The following is a 20,000-nucleotide window of genomic DNA, read 5'->3' on the forward strand; positions in this document are numbered from 1 at the left end:
GGCAATTTTTCATAACGATGTTTCTCTGTTCTTTTGTCTGGGTATATCGAGTGATGCCATAAAAGATGCATTACTTTATTATTTTTTATTTTATTCAGTGCGGAGTTCGCTTTGAAACATAAGATATTCAAGGACATCTGAGGAGTGTTCCTCATTCAAGGTTACAGTAAGGAGTTGCGCCGTGCCGTAGGGATTGTTTGTTCCTGCTTACTCTCTCTCTCTCTCTCTCTCTCTCTCTCTCTCTCTCTCTCTCTCTCTCTCTCTCAGTTCATATCCTCTATATTCTCTTTCCTTCACGTCCTGTCTGTCTACCTCCGTAGCTTCACAACCTTCAACATGCCGCATCGTCACATTTCTCTATTTCTCTATTTTCTCCATTTCTCTATTTATCTGTGCATCTGCTCACCTGTTTTCTAGACGAGCCCATCGTGGACCTCACCCTCGGAAAGCCCCTGGAGGCCGAGAACATCAAGGAGGAGGACGACGTCTACTTCGAGTGCCACATCAAATCGAACCCGAAGTTCCACCGGATTGAATGGTATCAAAACGTAAGGCTCTGGACGAAAGTCTTGCTTTGTTTTCGTCTAAGGAATCGAGAGGCGTAAAAGGTTTATCCAGGTTCTCTTTCATGAATGCAAAGTCTGTTTCCAAAAGGGTATTTTGCCAGGGTTAATCATTTACATAAGTTAGATAATGTATTGTTTTGTAAATTCTGTTTGTCTCAGGATGGGCTGAACAGATTTTAAGGGTTTTTCCATTTTTATTTTTATTATTTTTACATGTTTCGATTTAATCATAATTCTGTTGGAGTTAGTTTGCATTAATTATTCTTAGCTAAATAGCCATAAAAATTTAATAAGTATTTTTAAAAGGTTACCATTGTTAGAGTTAATTTAATTATAAAAAAGAGATATGAGTATTAACAAAAAACCAATTTATGCATCATTTCAGAACAAATATCACATTCCATGATATGTTAATCATCAAGAACAATGAAGTAAAATAATTTCTCATTATTTATTCTCTAACTAATATTTTATTTATCGTTCCTTAACATTTCATCTAAGTAAAAACTACACAGTTTATATATAAATAACGTGTCTTTCACTCTAATGAGAACCTTGGAAAGCTGTTTGCCCATAAGATTCATACCACAAGGATAAAAAAGAAAGTTTTATACTTTCATTAATTACTGAAATAACTAAATCGTCACTTTCCCTCCCCTTGTATTTCATCTTTACCTCCTACTCCTCCCCCTCCTCCTCCTCCTCCTCCTTCTTCTTCTTCTTCCTTCTTCTTCTTCTTCTTCTTCTTCTTCTTCTTCTACCCACCAGGGTCAGGAAATCTTCAGAACATGAGCGCGGGAGTCGTGATCAGCAAACAGTCGCTCGTCATCAGGAGCGTCGTCAGGAGCCACTCGGGGTTCTACGCGTGCGTAGCCACCAACGCTCAGGGGCGCACCGTCAGCAATACCTTTTTGCTGACAGTCCAACGTGAGTGTTCCGTCCATTTGACTTTTTGATGCGCGTGACGCTTTAATGCGGGAAAATTCAAGACCGAGTGTCAATCAGGACCGGTTTCGGCTTCATGTCTGAAGGCATTCTCAGATACAATGCAGAAACTGGTCAGGATTCACACCCATTTTTTCATTTTCCCTGTGGGCAAGTGTGATTTACCACAGGGAAGATTAAACACTGGTTGTCGATCAGGACCGGTTTCGGCTTCATGTCTGAAGGCATTCTCAGATACAATGCAGAAACTGGTCAGGATTCTTCTTTCATTTTCCCCGAAGTGTGATTTAAACCAAGATTAAACACTGGTTGTCGATCAAGACCGGTTTCGCCTGTCTGTTTCACAGATACAATGCAGAAACTGGTCAGGATTCCTGTTTCATTTTCCCCGTGGTCAGTGATTTACCACAGGAAGATCTGATGATCAGAACCGGTTTCGGATGTCATGTCTGAGATTCTGAGATGGTTCTTGAAACTGCGTTCACACCCATTTTCCCCGTGGTGTCATTTACCACAGGAAGATTAAACACTGGTTATCAGGACCGGTTTCAATTTCATTCATTTGTGGAAACTGGCTATTGTTTCCCCCGGGGGTGTGTGATTTACCACAGGGAAGATTAAACACTGGGTGGGACCGGTTTCGGCTGGGAGGGAAGGCATTTCAGATCTCAATGCAGAAATTGGTCATTCTTTTCATTTTCAAGGTGATTTACCACAGGAAGATTAAACACGGGTTGTCGATCAGGACCGGTTTTGGCATGCTGTCCAAGCCATTCTCAGATATAAAAACCAGTATGCTTTAGCTGCCTGTCTGTTTGAGTATCTGTTTGTCCAGACCTCGAAATCTGATGAAGTGCGGGAGATGTCATGAGATTCTGAGATGGTTCTTGATGCGTATTTGGGGGTCATGGCTTCTCTCAGGATCTCTCTTTCATTCATTTGTCTCACGGGCTTTTTCCTGGGGGGCAATGGGGTGGGACTGGGAGGGGCGATTTGATAAATCAAGAAATTTCACTTTGTTTTCAAGTAATCTGAGTATATGTACATCTGAAGAAAACATGCAGTTGTTTATCTGTCTCCGATTTTCTGGAGAAAAAAAAGTCCATTCTCTCTCTCTTAAAGCCATATGAACTGTCTTTTACGCAAAGACAATGCTTCTCTCTCACACAATCAGTTTATCAGAGACCTTCAAGAAAATGGAATTACAATCTCTGAGGTAATAAAGAAAACAGTGAAACCTTTTGGAGAAAAAACCATTTAAAATCATATGAACTTTTCTTTTACGCTGACAATTCTGTAATATTCTGAAATACGTGAAGACGGAGCTCCTAAGAAACAATCTTAAAGGTTGGTTCCTTCTTGCGTAGATTTTCGCAGTGGATTATAGTGGATGATCCTATAAACAGAAATACTATTCTAAACAGTTTCCCAGACCATCTGCGACTTTTAGTCGGGACTTGAGCTCTGCACTATGAAAAAAGCAAATTCGTAACTCAAAAATATATTTATTTCAATATATATAAATGGACCAGTAGGAACCAGTTATACTCGTAATTGATTGGTCGGTAGCTTGCAAAAATGAATGACTAGATAAATATATATTCCAGAATTAAATTTAATTTGGCTTTATCCTAGCAAACGTGTTATGCAACTGTTATTCGGGAGAAAATCTCTTCTGCCAAAGGGTAGCGAACATTCAACGGGAGTGCTAAATATCTGTTCATAAATAAAAGAAGTTATATAACACAATATGATCACACATTTGAATAATGCAATCATAAACACTTTCAAGATATCCATCGGAATTAGAATTATTCTTCATAATGTGCATCAAGGTTCGTCACCACAAGAAACCAATGATGTCCTTTATTCTTTAATCGAACGATCAGTATTGACAAATATTCGGCTTCCAATTTTCACGTGAAATACGATTCCAGGTAAATTTTTTGTTTGTTTGTTTCAAACTTCTTTTCAAAACTAACAATCAAGTTAACTTTTAACTTATAATTTCGTATAAATAAAACATTTTAATTTTAGGTCTTCTGATACAAACGTCAAATATAGTCTTTCTCCACTTTCCTCATTACCTTTCTACATTATAATTTTTAGGTATATTGTATGAGAAAGAATTGTAAGGCGTTGATTTTATCACCTCATTTACCACTTCAAATCTCTGAGATATTTTGTACATAAGCGATATATTTCAGAAACTGGGTCAGGCACTCAGAAGGAAATAAAAAGTTTATATTTCCTTCAGACTGTTGTCTGGTTTTGAAATATTTTTATCTTTCACAAAGTTTTTTTTTTTTTATTTCTTTCTAGACATGTCCATGAAATCATTTTATTATTTACTGTTATTCTTTATTCTGTAGTTTTGACAATAACTCAGCATATCTGTGCATTTTTAACTGTCAAACTGAAATTAGTCTAAGCAGAATTTTATGTATATCTCTTATTTTACACACTTTTAGCCTTCGTTATATAACTCTTTTTTTTTGCGTTTAATGCAACGAAAACGTTCACAAGTTTAGAATTAAAAGGAAAACGCCTCACCAGTCGTGTGACCTTCTGAGGTCATAGAAGGTCAAGCGAGGACTTGCAAAGGCACAAGAGATAAGGAGGGGAAGGGTGTGCTTTGTACAAAGCTCGTTCAGCTTTGCCTTCTACAGTCGCCTCCGTCTTATTTGACAAAGGACGTCACGTGTCCTAAATACTTGACAAAGGACATCACGTGTCCCAAATATTTGACAGAGGAAGCTGTGTGTCCCAGATATTTGACAATGGACGTCACGTGTCCCAAATAATTGAAAAAAGATGTTGCGTGTCCCAAATATTTGACAAAGGACGTTGCATGTCCCAAGTACTTGAGAAAGGACATTGTGTGTCCCAAATATTTGACAAAAGGATGTCGCATGTCCAAAATATTTGACAAAGAATGGTGTGTATCCTAAATATTTGAGAATGGACATTGCATGTCCCAAATGTTTGACAGAGGACACCGCATGTCCCAAATATTTGACAAAGAACGCCGCATGTCCCAAATATTTGACAAAGGATGCCATGTGTCCCAAATATTTGACAAAAGATGTCGTGTCCCAAATATTTGACAAAGGACGTTGTGTCCCAAATATTTGACAAAGAACGTCGTGTGTCCCAAATATTTAACAAAGGACATCGTGTGTCCCAAATATTTGACAAAGGACGTCACGTGTTCCAAATATTTGACAAAGACACCGTGTCCCAAATATTTGACAAAGAACGTCATGTCCCAAATATTTGACAAAGGACGTCTTGTCCCAAATATCTGACAAAGGACGTCGTGTGTCCCAAATATTTAACAAAGGACGTCGTGTCCCAAATATTTGACAAAGGACGTTAATGTCTATTTAACAAATAAATATTTGACAAAGAATGTGTCCCAAATATTTGACAAAGGTCATCCCCAAATATTTGACAAAGGACGTCGTGTCCCAAATATTTGACAAAGGACGTCCCAAATATCTGACAAAGGACGTGTTCCCAAATATTTGACAAAGGACGTCGTGTCCCAAATATTTGAAAAGGACGTAAACATTTGACAAAGGACGTCGTGTCCCAAATATTTGACAAAGGATGTCGTCCCAATTATTTGACAAAGGCGTCATGTCCCAAATATTTAATAAAGAAATATTTGACAAAAGACGAAATATTTGACAAAGGATGCCGTGTCCCAAATATTTAACAAAGGACGTCGTGTCCCAAATATTTGACAAATATTTGACAAAGGACGTTGTGTTCCAAATATTTAACAAAGGACGTCAAAGGACGTGTCCCAAATATTTGACAAAATCGTGTCGTCGTGTCCCAAATATTTGACAAAAATGGGCAAAATATTTGAAATATTTGACAAAAGGTCGTCGACAAAAGGACGTCGTGTCCCAAATATTTGACAAAGGACGTCTGGTCCCAAATATTTGACAAAGGACGTCGTGTCCCAAATATTTGACAAAGGACGTCGTGTCCCAAATATTTGACAAAGGACGTCGTGTCCCAAATATTTGACAAAAGAAGTCGTGTCCCAAATATTTGACAAAGGACGTTGTGTCCCAAATATTTGACAAAGGACGTCGTGTCCCAAATATTTGACAAAGGACGTCGTGTCCCAAATATTTGACAAAGGCATCGTGTTCCAAATATTTGACAAATGACGTCATGTTTCCCAAATATTTGACAAAGATCGACTTTGTCTGAAAGCTGTTATGGGAAGCAAAGAGTATTCACTGTTGCTAATGGCGTCCTGACTTTTTCGATAGTGCCATTTCGCGTTTCCAGATGGAACATTTACTTTTCCTTGGGTGTTATTTTATCTAATGTGACTCACATTCTCTTTTAAGACTGATAGACTTGAATGGCGCTGCAACTACCGTGTGGATGAATTCTACATGTTTTTTTAAGTAAAACCTGATCAGCTTTTTTTTTTTGACTCAGTGTGTTAGGAACTTATAATAGCCTTTTATTCGATTGTTTTTCTCATTCCTTTGATTCAAACAAGTTTACGGTGATAGATAATGAAGATATGTGCGTATGTTGTGCGTACATTGATGGATAAGCCATCATATGTACTGGGTAACAAAATAAATACGAATATCTCATTATCTACCTAACGTTTCACGACAGCCGAGTTCACGCCGAGGTAACCGACAATTAAGAAAAGCCAAATATCAAATGGCTGACCATCAATAATTCATATCCGCTTAATTCCCTATAGGCCAGCGCAGCTCTGGAAGACAACATCTCTCGCTGGTCACTGGACTGACGCTTCGGAATTATAATCCCAAACGACCGCCGCCGCCCTCGTTGAGTCGATAGCAAGGACTTGGGTGGTCGCGTGTGGGTGGATTGGTTGTTGCCTCAACGCCCCCATCCCCTTTATGTGTGTGTGTGTGTGTGTTAAAGGATCTGTAAATGTCAGAGATGATGGCTGGTGACAGGACTGCCGTGATGTGTCTGTGTGAGTGTCTGTGTGTGTATGTGTGGTCTTGCCGTTTCCAAACGTACAGCCGTGAAACAGTAATAGACTCTTGGCTGCCAGAACATGATGGCCTTGGAAATTGTAAGATGTGGGTGCTGTGGTATTTGCTCGTTGTGGGTGACAAACGATGTGGGCTCAAGTGTCCTGCTAAATCACTAAGAACTTGGAATAAACGCTGAACAGAGCGGTAAGTTCCACGGAAGCAGAATAAGCATACGACGTAATTGGCGAGTTGGGTCTGACTGACTAAGTGAAAGAAGGTGCCTTGCTAGTTACCCCAGGGTAGTACCCAGAAGAAACTGCTGCTGATTGCTGGGTCAAGTTTATGGGTCAGGCTGGAAGAGGGAGAAAGGGAGAATCGCGAAAATATTTATGAAGAATTGCTGAAGAGCCGTAGTTTGGGGAATGCAACTTGATGAAAGTCATGTACGTACGCTAACGAATAGCATTGTTGTGGTGGAGAGGCTGAAAATGTGTGAGTGAGAGAGAGAGAGAGAGAGAGAGAGAGAGAAGAGAGACCAAAACCGTATATTGTTATCATCTTAAGCAGTTTTTGTGATGCGTACTTACAACATACTGTCTTAACCTTTCCACAGTACACGCTTGTCAGTAAAGAATGACCCTCTGTGCTTAAATGATACTATGTATGCTTCCAAAAAAAAAAAAAAAAACAATATTAATTCTTAACGAAGCAAAATATTACGTAATCGCTATCTCGCTCTCCTTGAAAGAATGAGAATTAAAAAAACGCAACATATTCTTCAAAGAAAATCTTTGCTATGGATTTAAAAAAAAAAATTCTTGTCTTCCTCTGAACATCAAATAGATTGGAAAGAATCTTGCCCTATTTATTCTAGACTGCGTGTTGTTAATATTTACTTCAACTCACGAATCTCTTGGCAAGTTCTTCGTTATTGGGAATAGAGAGAGAGAGAGAGAGAGGGAGAGAGAGAGAGAGTATGTAAATATATATGGAGCATAAACATATATATATATATATATATATATATATATATATATATATATATATATATATATATATATACAGTATATATAAATTTCTGATATATATATATCATATATATATATATATATATATATTATAAATTTCTGACTCACAATCAGGAGTGGCACTCCCAGGTCTTACAAGGACATACAAGTCACATACAGGCCCTGGGAACCTACAGTGCTGGTATGAGGACAAGCAGGCCTGAGGACTTGCCCAGAGCAATTCCCCTGTGTGCAGTGGCACTCAGCAGGCCCTGAGGACTTATTATAGGCCCTGAGGACACAGACAGGCCCTGAGGACACAGACAGGCCCTGAGGACACAGACAGGCCCTGAGGACACAGACAGGCCCTGAGGACACAGACAGGCCCTGAGGACACAGACAGGCCCTGAGGACACAGACAGGCCCTGAGGACACAGACAGGCCCTGAGGACACAGACAGGCCCTGAGGACACAGAGAGGCCCTGAGGACACAGACAGACACAGAGGACACAGACAGGCCCTGAGGACACAGACAGGCCCTGAGGACACAGACAGGCCCTGAGGACACAGACAGGCCCTGAGGACACAGACAGGCCCTGAGGACACAGACAGGCCCTGAGGACACAGACAGGTCCTGAAGACACAGACAGGCCCTGAGGACACAGACAGGCCCTGAAGATACAGACAGGCCCTGAGGACACAGACAGGCCCTGAGGACACAGACAGGCCCTGAAGACACAGACAGGCCCTGAAGACACAGACAGGCCCTGAGGACACAGACAGGCCCCGAGGACACAGACAGGCCCTGAGGACACGGACAGGCCCTGAGGACACAGACAGGCCCTGAAGACACAGACGGGCCCTGAGGACACAGACAGGCCCTGAGGACACAGACAGACAGAGAGAAACAGACAGACAGTCCCTGAAGCTTCCCTAAAAGAAAGCTTCGTGACAGATTGCCTTGTTTAAACGTCTCATAAAAATGTGTAATAAAACATTTGCCTCGGAGAGAAGAGAAGGAGAAACTTCCTCCTCAGCTGTAATCTGAGGCCCTTTGTACTCCCAGGGTGTGTGCTAAGGGCTGTTGGCTAAGGGTTGGGTTGGGTCCCTTTGTTACTGTAATGGTGTTGTTGTTGTGGTTGTGGATGTTGTTGTTGCAGATGTTTTTTTCTTCTTCCTCTTATTATTATTATTATTATTGTTATTATTATTATTATTATTATTATTATTATTATATTATTATTATTTATATTATTATTATTATTATTATTATTATTATTATTATTATTATTATTATTGTCACCTGGAATGTCATTTATTCATCATGGTTGTGAAATAGATAAAATAAATCAAATTAGCATGTGAATATGAGTTAGTCAATATATATATATATATATATATATATATATATATATATATATATATATATATATATATATGTGTGTGTGTGTGTGTGTGTGTGTGTGTGTGTGTGTGTGTGTGTGTGTGTGTGTGTATATTAAACATTGTCACTTGCACAATTGTTCCGTGCATTATTACAGTTTATAACAGGAGCTCATTTAAGCAGGATGGTATCTGGCAGAGATATTTATTCAGGAAAAGTGACAACCTTTCCAGGGCTAAATGCCCTCATCGTCTGGTATTACGCCGTAAAATGACTAGACACGTGGCCCAGCTGTATTTATATGCGTCTGGTGGGGAGGGAATTAAGGCCCTTGTTCCAATTGTGTGTGCTGGCTTTCTTCAATCCTTTAATTAGCCCTCATCTCCTGTGTAGCCCAGCCCTCATGCCCTTGACCTTTCTCTGCCCGAGGCTTCTTCCAAGGGCTCGTTGTCCACGTGGTCTCTTTGTCTTTTTGTATGCCCTCTTTTCTATTGTTTTGTAAATGATCTTCGTTGATAGACCAGTGTTCCCTGCTGTCACATTATTTGCTCATGGTATGAAGGCGTTTTCTACAATAACTCTGGCCGTTTTATTTGTTTTTGTATGAGAAGTTCATGTTCTCCCAGTTTATTCTGTGGCCTTTTTCTCAGCAGTACTTATCAACCGACGACGACTGATTGTAGGGCCTAATGTTTTGCTCTCTCCACAGTGTAGGCACGCTGCCATACATACCCCCACTAACCTCCCCCCCCACCCCTCTACCGTTTTTTTACTCCTAACTATTTTGTTTCTAGTCGTGTTTTTGTAACTGCCTATCAGCTTAAAATCATATACTTTCCTGCTGAGGGATGCAATGTTGCCCGGGACTGTAATTATTTTTTTTCCCCTTTCAAATATTCATTTTCTTTCCACTTCCCTCTCCCCAAAATAGTTTTTTCTTGATTTGATGTGTGTCCTTCCCTCTTCATCGAAGTATTCCAGCTCTTCAACATTACTCCCGTCTTAATTTCTTTCCTGTGGCTTGAGAACGTTTTTATTTATGAAATGTTATGTGTCTTCTTTCAGTGTAAATTGTTTTGTAAAATTTCCCCTTCCAAGAATGGAATTTCTCTCTCTCTCTCTTCTTCTAAACTTAATTTGTTCATTTAGTTTATGTTTTGAAGGAACTTGCGTAATTCTTTTCTTTCACCCTTTTAATAGTCAAGATGTCATCTATGTATCTTACATACACACACACACACACACACACACACACACACACACACATATATATATATATATATATATATATATATATATATATATATATATATATATATATATATATATATATATATATATGTATATGTATAATCATGAAGCTACAAATGTCGTTTAATATCCAACTCACGCTACTCAGGGAATGTCCTCGATGAAATTATCACCGGAAGGGAATTTTTAATTTAAAGTGGTATATGGATCGGTTCGTTCTGCCGGGTACCGATCCATTTATCACTTAAAAATAAATTCCCCTTCGGTGATATTCCCCGAAGTAGCGTGAATTGGACATCAAGCGACATTTGTAGCTTCATGATTGTATATGAATCATGGTGTGATGAAAATTTCATATTATATATATACTGTGTGTATATATATATATATATATATATATATATATATATATATATATATATATATATATATATATATATATATATATATATATATATATATATATATATATATATATATATATATATATATATATATATATATATATATATATATATATATATATATATATATATACATATATATATATATATAAATTCATAGATACAAAGGTTATCTACAGTAGATATAGGAAAGAGATTAAGCTGGGAGAGTGATGAATATATAAATAAAGACAAAATCTATGAAGGAAAGAGAAACAAGGCCTTTTGACTTGTCGTCCTTTACTTAGCAGACTGAAGAAATATAAAAATAAGTTTACAAAGAAAGCTCGTATAAATGACAGATGGGGATTACAAAGGAAAAAAATATGTACCTGGAATCCAACGCAATTGAAGAATTAGCAGACCTACTAAAATAGGGTTGATATTTAAGAGATTTTACAAAGGATTAGGCTCAACGGCTCAGAAGCAAGAATAGGACAGTTAAAAGAAGGTGACTGACCACAACATTTTTTTGATAAAAGTACAACTCAATAATTCTCATTTTGGTAAGCAATAAAAATTCTTACAAGGAGAATATTTTTACAAAATGATTATATTAAGTATACGAATACATAGAAAACATATAGAAGGTAACTAATTTTTAATTAAGTCAGTGATTTTATCTTTTAGGTCATTCTTGAAAATTTTACTTATACAGGAATCCAAATAATACGTGCCAGGGCTAAGAATCCCAAAACGACAGCAGATTATTTCCTGATTTTCAAGGAACCAACACCAACTCTGTTTTCCAGTTTGTTAGTACGATAAAAAGATAAAAACACTGACTTAATTAAAAATGAGTTACCTTAAATATATTTTCTATGTATTCATATGTTTGATATGTATTATTTTGTGAAAATGTTCACCTTGTAAAAATGTTTATTGTTTACCAAAATGAGAACTATTGAGTTGTACTTTTATAAGATTCATTTTGTGGTCAGTCACCTTCCTTGTATAATCTTTTAATTGTCCTGTTCGTGCTTCAGAGCCGTTGAGCCTGATCCTTTGTAAAATCTCTTAAATATTAACCCTATTTTGGTAGGTCTGCTAATTCTTCAATTGTGTTGGATTCCAGGTACATATTTTTTTTCCTTCGTAATCCCCATCTGTCATTTATACGAGCTTTCTTTGTAAACTTATTTTTATATTTCTTCAGTCTGCTAAGTAAAGGACTACAAGTCGAAAGGCCTTGCAGCAATCCATTTTTTCTCTTCTCTTCATGGATTTTGTCTTTATATATATATATATATATATATATATATATATATATATATATATATATATATATATATATATATATATATATATATATATATCTTATGTCTATTCATCATTAACTTATATCCACCAAAAGAGTGAATACTATTTTAATTCTTACATACTCAAAAATTTCACTGAAAGAATCCTTTTGATATAAGAGATTAATGATAGAGAAAGATTGCATTGAAAAAATATTCCCTCTTTGATGTTATGAAAATAATAAATAACAAAAAGTTTATATTGTTTATAGGAGATAAAACAAATATTGACGTCACTAAGACAATTTACATGTGTCCAAATGAAGATATAGGAATGTTGAGTTTTTTAATACATATTGTCCTTGGAAGGATATGAGAACTGGTAATAGGAATGCTCCTCATTTTACAAAAATTAAGGAATATTTGATTCTGAATGAAATGTGTTCGAGAGGAAAGTTATAACATTCATGAATTTTTTTTTTGAAAATAAGAAGAGAAAGTAAAAGAAAATTTTCAACTTGCATGATAATCTGTAATTGTATATTTGAAATCCAAACTAGGAATCTTGTTAATGACAGTGAGGTATGGACAATCTTTCATTATTATTAGACTGAATCACTACTTTTTAAGGACTGTTATCTATTTGTCTAATTATTTTCTGAATGTGAACAATGCCTCAGGGGACAATTTGGATTCTTCTTTGTGGTTTGTCGAGCGAGAAAATACATGGAAAAAATGAACTAGATAATGAAAGTTATTCACACATGAATCAAGTCAAAATTGCATGGCTTTAAAGAAAAAGTTTATCAGAGTAAGACGCAGTAGGAAAGATGAATTAAATAATTAAGAATGAGGAAATGTTAGAACGAGGAGATGAAGATGAGAATAGAATAACAAATTAATTGACTAAAATATCTGAACTCAGGGGCAGAAGGATGTTTGAATGACCTACGTAAAGCTTGAGTCAGTACGTAATAAGAATTTGGCCAGAATGGAAAAAAGAAATTCTTTGACAATTACATTGTTTCTTATTTTAGTGATATGTATGCATAAAACCTCTGGTCATATGACCAGCCAAGTAAAAGCCACAGTAGGCAGAGAGCCCCTTGAACTTTCGTTTCAAATCCAATTTCCTTAGAAGAAATACTTAAGGATATTAAGACAAGATCATCTGTCACTGACTAACAACTAATTCGCAACAAATGGCTGGTTTCCAGATGCCCCCATATGCGCCGGGTCAGCAGGCCAAGAGAGGACCCAAGGGGCAGCTCGAGGTACGGTTGTGAAGGCCAAGTGCAGAGTTGAGGCCGAACCTCCTTCCGACTTGATCTGGTCCTGGGTGCGGAAGAGGACTGACGGCAGCGAGGAGATTCTGTCCCTCGACAAGTACGTCGTCGAGGGCCTGACGTCCACCCTCACGGTCGTGCCCGAAAGACGGGAAGACTACGGTCGACTGCTCTGCCGGGCAACGAATAACGTCGGGCGTCAGAAGAAGCCGTGCGTTGTCAACCTCGTACCAGCGGGGCCACCTGATGTGCCCACCAATTGCTCGGCCACGACCGTCAACCCTGATGCCCTCAAACCTGCTCTTGCTGTGACTTGTGTGGAGGGATTTGACGGAGGGCTGCCCCAGAATTTCCTGCTGGAGGCGTGGCAGGATGGTCTGGTCCTTGCAAATATCAGTAGGTAAGGCAGAGCACTATCACTGATAATAAATTAGATCTTTTAAAAATTTTCTTCAGAGATGTTGAGTAGCTCACCTGTAATTTTAAACTTATCTCCCAAACAGTGAGTATCCCGAGTGGGTGGTCAGTGGAATGGAGGCAGGTAAGGGAGTCATCCTGAACATCGTGGGTCATAATATTCGGGGTCGAAGTGACCCAGTCACCATGAAGGTTCAGACTAGCAGTGCCCAACATAGAGCAGCTCCAGGTTAGACTATTATTGTCATTTTCTTGTAGTTTTTCCTATCACTTCCATTCTTTCCATATGACCAAACCAGCTCAGAACACTGTAATCCACCCCTTCTCCTACACTTACTTTTCTACCACTTATGTGTGTCGATGCATTTCTAACCCTTCCAGTTCTTAGTCGAGATACTCAGTAAATGCATAGAGTTCATCTCAGCAGTTTCATTCTTCTTCCTTTTATTCACAATTAACATCAAACATCAGTTCCACAATAGAGAGTGGGCTCAACAATCTGATCGTTTTATAGACAGGTGATTATTTCCATGTATATAACAGCTTCTGTCCCATATTTTTCTCTAGTACAAGAATCGGCTGTGGAAGTTCCTCCTATTGTCGGTGCTGCCTTGGGAGTTGTGGGGGTGATCCTGGTGTTGCTGTTGGTTACGGTAGTCGTTGTTAGAAGGTCCTACTCTTGTCCTAGAAAACCAGTTGCTAAGAAGACACTGGCATCCTCCTCTACCGAAGGATTAGACCCAGATGTTGTGCAGTCCATAAAACATTTGGACATTGTTCCGTGTGTCCAAGAGGAACACACTAAAGAAGAAATAGATCCAATATTCACTTACTCCAAGCACATTTACCCTTCTGGTGACAGAGAGGACACAGATGAAACTCACGAAATTACTGAAGAAAGTGTCAGAAGTGCTGCTCTTCTGACTGGCATGGTACAAACACATTCCTCAGAGTCACCAAAACAACATCAACCATGTGACCTAGGTAGACAAGTAAGTTCAATTTGGATACTACATAGTAAGGTTCACTTTACAACCGTTGGGAAGCCATTTAATCTCAGAGGGATGACCCTTTAGCATTTTGCTTACTTATCCATCATTAACACAACTGTTCATCTCATTAACAAGTTTGTTGTACATTCTTCACTAATTAACTAATCTGTCTATTTCAACATTTGTGATTACAAATGGACTTCATTAACACACTTTGACTATAAATTATGATTTATCCGGTTGCTTTGTTAGTTTAGCTCCTATATAATTATTTCATATGTGGCCCTCTGTGTTACATGGCACTGTGGGTACTGATGATAGTATTTTTCATAATATACCTAATTTAACTTCTTGTCTTGTCTAGATACAAAACTACCCCAATCTTTTCAGAGGCTGAACCCATCCCATTATCAGAGTGAGGACTCAGGAGTGTCTGAATCAGAATCTGACAATGAAGTGAAGATCCCTAGAGAAAAGGGAAGTTCGTCATCTAAATCATTTTCTAGAGGTGAATTAGATCAACCTTACATTGCCATACCTATAGACAGAGTTTTAAGATCACAAGAAAAGGCATCATCTGGGGAAGATTTGAGATGCAGGCATTCTACCTCCTTCATAGATATGACCACAACATGCTCACCTACAAAGGATTTATATGAGACTCCCGAAGGCGGTCGCCGTAGTTCGAAGATATCCCATGAAGGCATCCCTGTAGCCATCCCTTTGAGGGAGATGCCTGTAGACCCTTCCTCGCGAGAAGTACACTTAGGATTAAGCAAGAGGGGACCTCCCGCTCGGGGAGAAATTGTGTCACCAGTTGAGGTAATTTGCATTGCAGTTTCTCCCAAGGAGGTCGTCAATCCAGTTACTAACAAAGGCGAGATACCTCCCAAGAAGCAGAACTTGCATTCCTCACTGCAGCATGAATCAATACTGGAGTCAGAGCATCCAAAAAGAGATCCAGCTAGAATTCTTAGCTTAGACAGAAGTGAGATTGGAGTACCTGTCACTTTATACAAAGCAGATAATGGAGAACTTCTTTTATTGTCTACAAAACCTGATTATGAAGGAACTGGGGTCCAGCTGACTACAACTCCAGTTTACACAATAGCAACTCTTCCGAAAGCTTCTGGAAAGAGAGGCAAAGCCATTCCAGAGATTAGGGAAAAAGAAAAGGATTCTACCCAGAAGTTGCCTATAGCTGTACCCACAAACAAAGGTCTCGGGGCCAAACAGGTTGGTCGAAGAGATTATACCCCTCCGGTACATCCTGACGTCTGTCGGAGAGAAAGCTCGGTGTAGTATAATTCCTGAACTCCAAGTCAACACCTTTCAGGTTTGAACTCACGGAAAAACATTCACTCTCGTTTATCAACAGTATTTTTCCTGAACTCTCAGGTATCGTTATGTCTTAATGGTAAACACTCGGAAATTATGTGAAATAACACAGGGAAACTATCTCTTTGAAATGACATTGTGGGATACTGTACTACAGTCTCACACTGCGCAACTGACAGATAGATTTAGAAGTTTCAGAAAAGATCGATTGTGGATATTTGCAACAGATGTTGCAAAGACCTCATCTTGAATCTGAATATACTCAACGTCAGTATACTTTTTTTTATATAAATCTCTGTTCTATATATCTGGACGAGACACACTCGACCAGAACTCTTGTACAATGACTGTTCTTCGTGACATTCGAGAGGCTCATAAGGGAAGTCTATATTTTTATGTGTATAATCTGCATATTGCAGAAATTCTATGTATGCATGTATCATGTTGCTAATAAAGCCTCGATTGTAAAAGACGATTGTGTAGTGATTACCCTGCTATTGCGTTATCTTGCTGATATTGCTATGAAAACGAAATGGTTTTTATATGCATATACTGTATAAAATAGAACTTTTGCCTTCGTCTGTTAATCCTCAACTTTCGGGAACATTCACAAAATTATACATGTCTTCCCCAACTAATATGTAAAAAAAAAAATCCGATTTCCCTAAGGATATTTAATGGAATATCAAAAATAGTTTTTTTTACCTATAGCCATTTCGAATCATCATTATTTACGAGAAATTTAAAATCTTTTGTTCTCTTCCAAGAATATGATTTATTGTCTAAGAATAGTGGAGCATGATTTGTTACTTTGGATTGAAGTAGAACGCCAATCGTCATATCTGTATTTTTTTTTTTTGTAATATCTCTCTCCTTTCCTCTTAGTTTAATTCGTATATTATAATTACGAAACCATATGATATAACCGAGATGCCAGCTACGAATTTGAAGTTATATCGCCTTGTTTCTTTAAACCTGAAAATATAAAAAAAACTAAACACATCCTTTAGAGAAACTGCACTGAAACTCTACACCTGGTACGCCATCCGAATTACCGGATTACCGGGCCGCTGAGCAGAAATCTGGAAAGCACAGGCCTTAATAACCCACCAGGTGAGTTAACAGCCTGTCTTCCAACTCCTCAGTTCCTAGGAAAGCATTGGGCTGAATAATGCATCAAAGGCTCCAGAGACGCCGTCTGTGAGGGAGTTCCATTGTGTACGAACCAGATTTCTTCAGAGAATATTCGACCTTAAAGGTAGGTAGGTGGAATGGTCTGGGATTTAAGATGGTAGTGTTTATGCCTTAATTCTTTGCGGGTAGAGCGATAGATGAATACGTGGACAGGTCTTTTTTCACGGGTTTTAATTGAAGAATAACCCCGTTTTCACTGTTTGAATTCGTTCGCTATCTTTTGTAATGATTCAGGGACAATGAACGTTGGTTAAAATTCTGAAAAAAAAATGGGTATTAACGAAAACGTCCCCGAACTGAATAACCTGGAGTCTGAATATGTGATTTGATTGGTTGCCCTGTTACAGGGAATATGTGAAATCAGGGATTTCACGAAATCCCTAGGGAATTTGTGAAATGACCAATTCGCTTAGGAACATTTGATCCCCAGGGGCTAGTACTAAACACGCAAAACGGTGATTCATTTGCAGAGTTTCGCCGTGTTTAGTACTAGCCCCTGGGGGGTAAAATGTGTTTTGCCGTGTTTAGTATTAGTCCCTGGGGGATCAAATGCACTTGGGGACATTTGATTCCCGAGGGCTAATTACTAAACACAGCGAGAGTGTAGATGAATCACTGTTTAGCCCTGTTTAGTGGTAGCCCCCGGGGATCAACTGTTACTAAGCGAGTCTCTCATTCCACAAATTCCCTAGGGATTTCGTGAAATCCATCAGATTTCAATTCCAGCTAACGCCTAAAAGACGAAGTTCCCACCTGTAATACTGGTTTGACTGAGGGTCAAATCCCTCATTACCATAGTGGGAAGCCCTTTGTTGGCCGAGTCTTGAGCTTTAGACCGTCATATGGGCTTGTGTTCAATTCCCGCTAACGTCTAAAGAGAGTTAGAGAATTTATTTGGCAACCAATTCATTTCTCCATTCCACAATTACCAGTTTGGTTCTTAGCCAGTAAAATAAGGGTCAATCTCGCCAGTCATTTAATCCATAGTTGGGAAAACTAAGGATTTAGGGGAAGAAATTTAGGGACAAACAAGAATAAAAATAACGATAATAACAATAATCCACAAACGAAGGTCTATAACATTCAATTCATAAGAGCCAATGTGGTTAATCAATAGTAGAACACTGGGATCACGTCTGCAAGGTCCCTGCCTCGATCCCAGACTGATTTCACCGGTTTATTAGGGCATAGGACTAGCAACCCTATCCCCTGAGACTGCGGATATTTTTCATAACCAGGTAAAGTCCAGCCGTGTGTATATACCCCATGCGTCATCTTATCTAGTCCTCAACCAATATAATCTAACGTAACCTCTAACATTGCTTTGAAGAGCAAATGTACCTGAGGTTCCATCACATGAAAAGGATACGTTTTCGTCATTAAACATGCAATATATTTGCTATAAAGGATTATCCCCTTTATCCCAATCCATGGACCAGGTTCTCTGTGCATAATCCTGCAACTTCACATCCCTAGATTTTATGTTACTGAAAATATTAAGAAACTATTCTACAGAAACTGGTTATTCTCAACCTCAGAAAGCTAATTTTAAAAGGAACCTCAGGTCCAATACAGCACCAGGTTATCCAAGAACCTCACTGAGACATCAAGTGACGATGTCTGGGGTTACTTTCTGTGGGCGTTTGTAGTCCATTTGTGATCGGTTGTGGCTACGTGGAAAAGTTCGAATTTTCACTTTCATCGGAAGTCTTTCCCTTAGACTTATCCTTATCCCCGTTCATATAAGATTAATCTTGCCATCCCTCCAGGCTTGGGCGCCCACGGGAGCTTCAGAATCTGAAACTGGAAACTGAAATCGATCAGAACATAACTGAAAAACAAAAGTGTCTCGTCATCTCCCAGACTACTTAGTGGTCCTGACTTTGTTTGATCTCAGAAATCAAAATTGATCGATCGATTGCCAGTTTCGTTGTGTCATTTGCCAGTTAGTTAGTTATAAATGATTTGTTTAACCAGACCTCTGAACTCTTTTAGGGTTCTTCTCGGGCTGGGAATCATTTGCCAGTGACGAATGTACAGGGCACTAGGTGTCCCAAGCCTCTGCAGTTCCTTGTTTTCTGAGCAAGGGAACAGTTCGACAGTTTCCAGAGGCGCGAGGAAGACATGAGCGATGCGTCTCACCGTGTTTGTTATTATTCGGGTAAATTTATGTTCGTTTGGAGTGATATATAGAAGTCTTTCTTTATCGTTCAGGTCGTCAGCTGCTGGAACACTATTCGCAATGACTTGTCCTTGTACATTATTGTTGTTTTTTAAATGTTTAATTACGTAATAGTTTTTATTTGTTTTTTAATTTTTTTCATATAAAACATGGCAGGTAATATTGATTATATTTTTCTATTGGGACTTTTTTTTTAAAGAGGACACATCTCGTAATCAAAGAGAAATCTATCGTTTTCTCTTAAGAAAACAATTCAGAATGTTGCTAAATAAATAGATAGTCACCATAATATATACTGACTTTATACCTAGTGAATATTATTATCCAGCTGAGAAATTTATGAATCATCAAAATAACAATTTAGAAAAATTATACAACAATGTTTATTTGGCCCTACAGAATTAGGCGCCACAGACGAAGAAGCAATGAGGCTAGCCAACAGTCTGTCAGGTTAAAAGAGAGCTATTTATATTTCAAAATGATTTCTGTGGCCCAGTTAATAGAAGGCTTCTTTAACGGTGTAGTTTAAATCCTTTATTTATGTTTAGAGTAACTCTGGAAGGTTTTGCTGACAGTAATAAGTTTCGAGGAATACTTCTCATTATGGTAACATTGTGTCTTCCTTCACCGTCTGCCATTTTAAACGAATTAAATGAACATCCATCAAAACCTGTTTAAAGGTGATAGTGGACATCAAACTTGTTCCTGATTAGACAGTGATTTATAAAATAAGAGGTGATATTTGCCACACTCAATTGAAATT

The 20,000-nt window shown here is 38.3% G+C and overlaps 1 protein-coding gene across 1 annotated transcript in view; it reads left to right on the plus strand.

The window, feature by feature from the left end:
* LOC136855267 (protein turtle homolog A-like) overlaps window positions 1–16,333 on the plus strand; it is a 43,345-nt gene extending 27,012 nt beyond the window's left edge. The window contains 7 exon segments of the mRNA XM_067132167.1: window positions 418–548; window positions 655–685; window positions 1,335–1,493; window positions 13,046–13,514; window positions 13,618–13,760; window positions 14,099–14,523; window positions 14,914–16,333. Coding sequence (XP_066988268.1) covers window positions 418–548; window positions 655–685; window positions 1,335–1,493; window positions 13,046–13,514; window positions 13,618–13,760; window positions 14,099–14,523; window positions 14,914–15,825 — 2,270 coding nt within the window. The 3' untranslated portion in view covers window positions 15,826–16,333.
* Window positions 16,334–20,000: the final 3,667 nt, after the last annotated feature.

The sequence above is a fragment of the Macrobrachium rosenbergii genome, chromosome 31 (genome assembly GCF_040412425.1).
Source record: "Macrobrachium rosenbergii isolate ZJJX-2024 chromosome 31, ASM4041242v1, whole genome shotgun sequence".
In the NCBI taxonomy this organism is placed as follows: Eukaryota; Metazoa; Arthropoda; class Malacostraca; order Decapoda; family Palaemonidae; genus Macrobrachium; species Macrobrachium rosenbergii.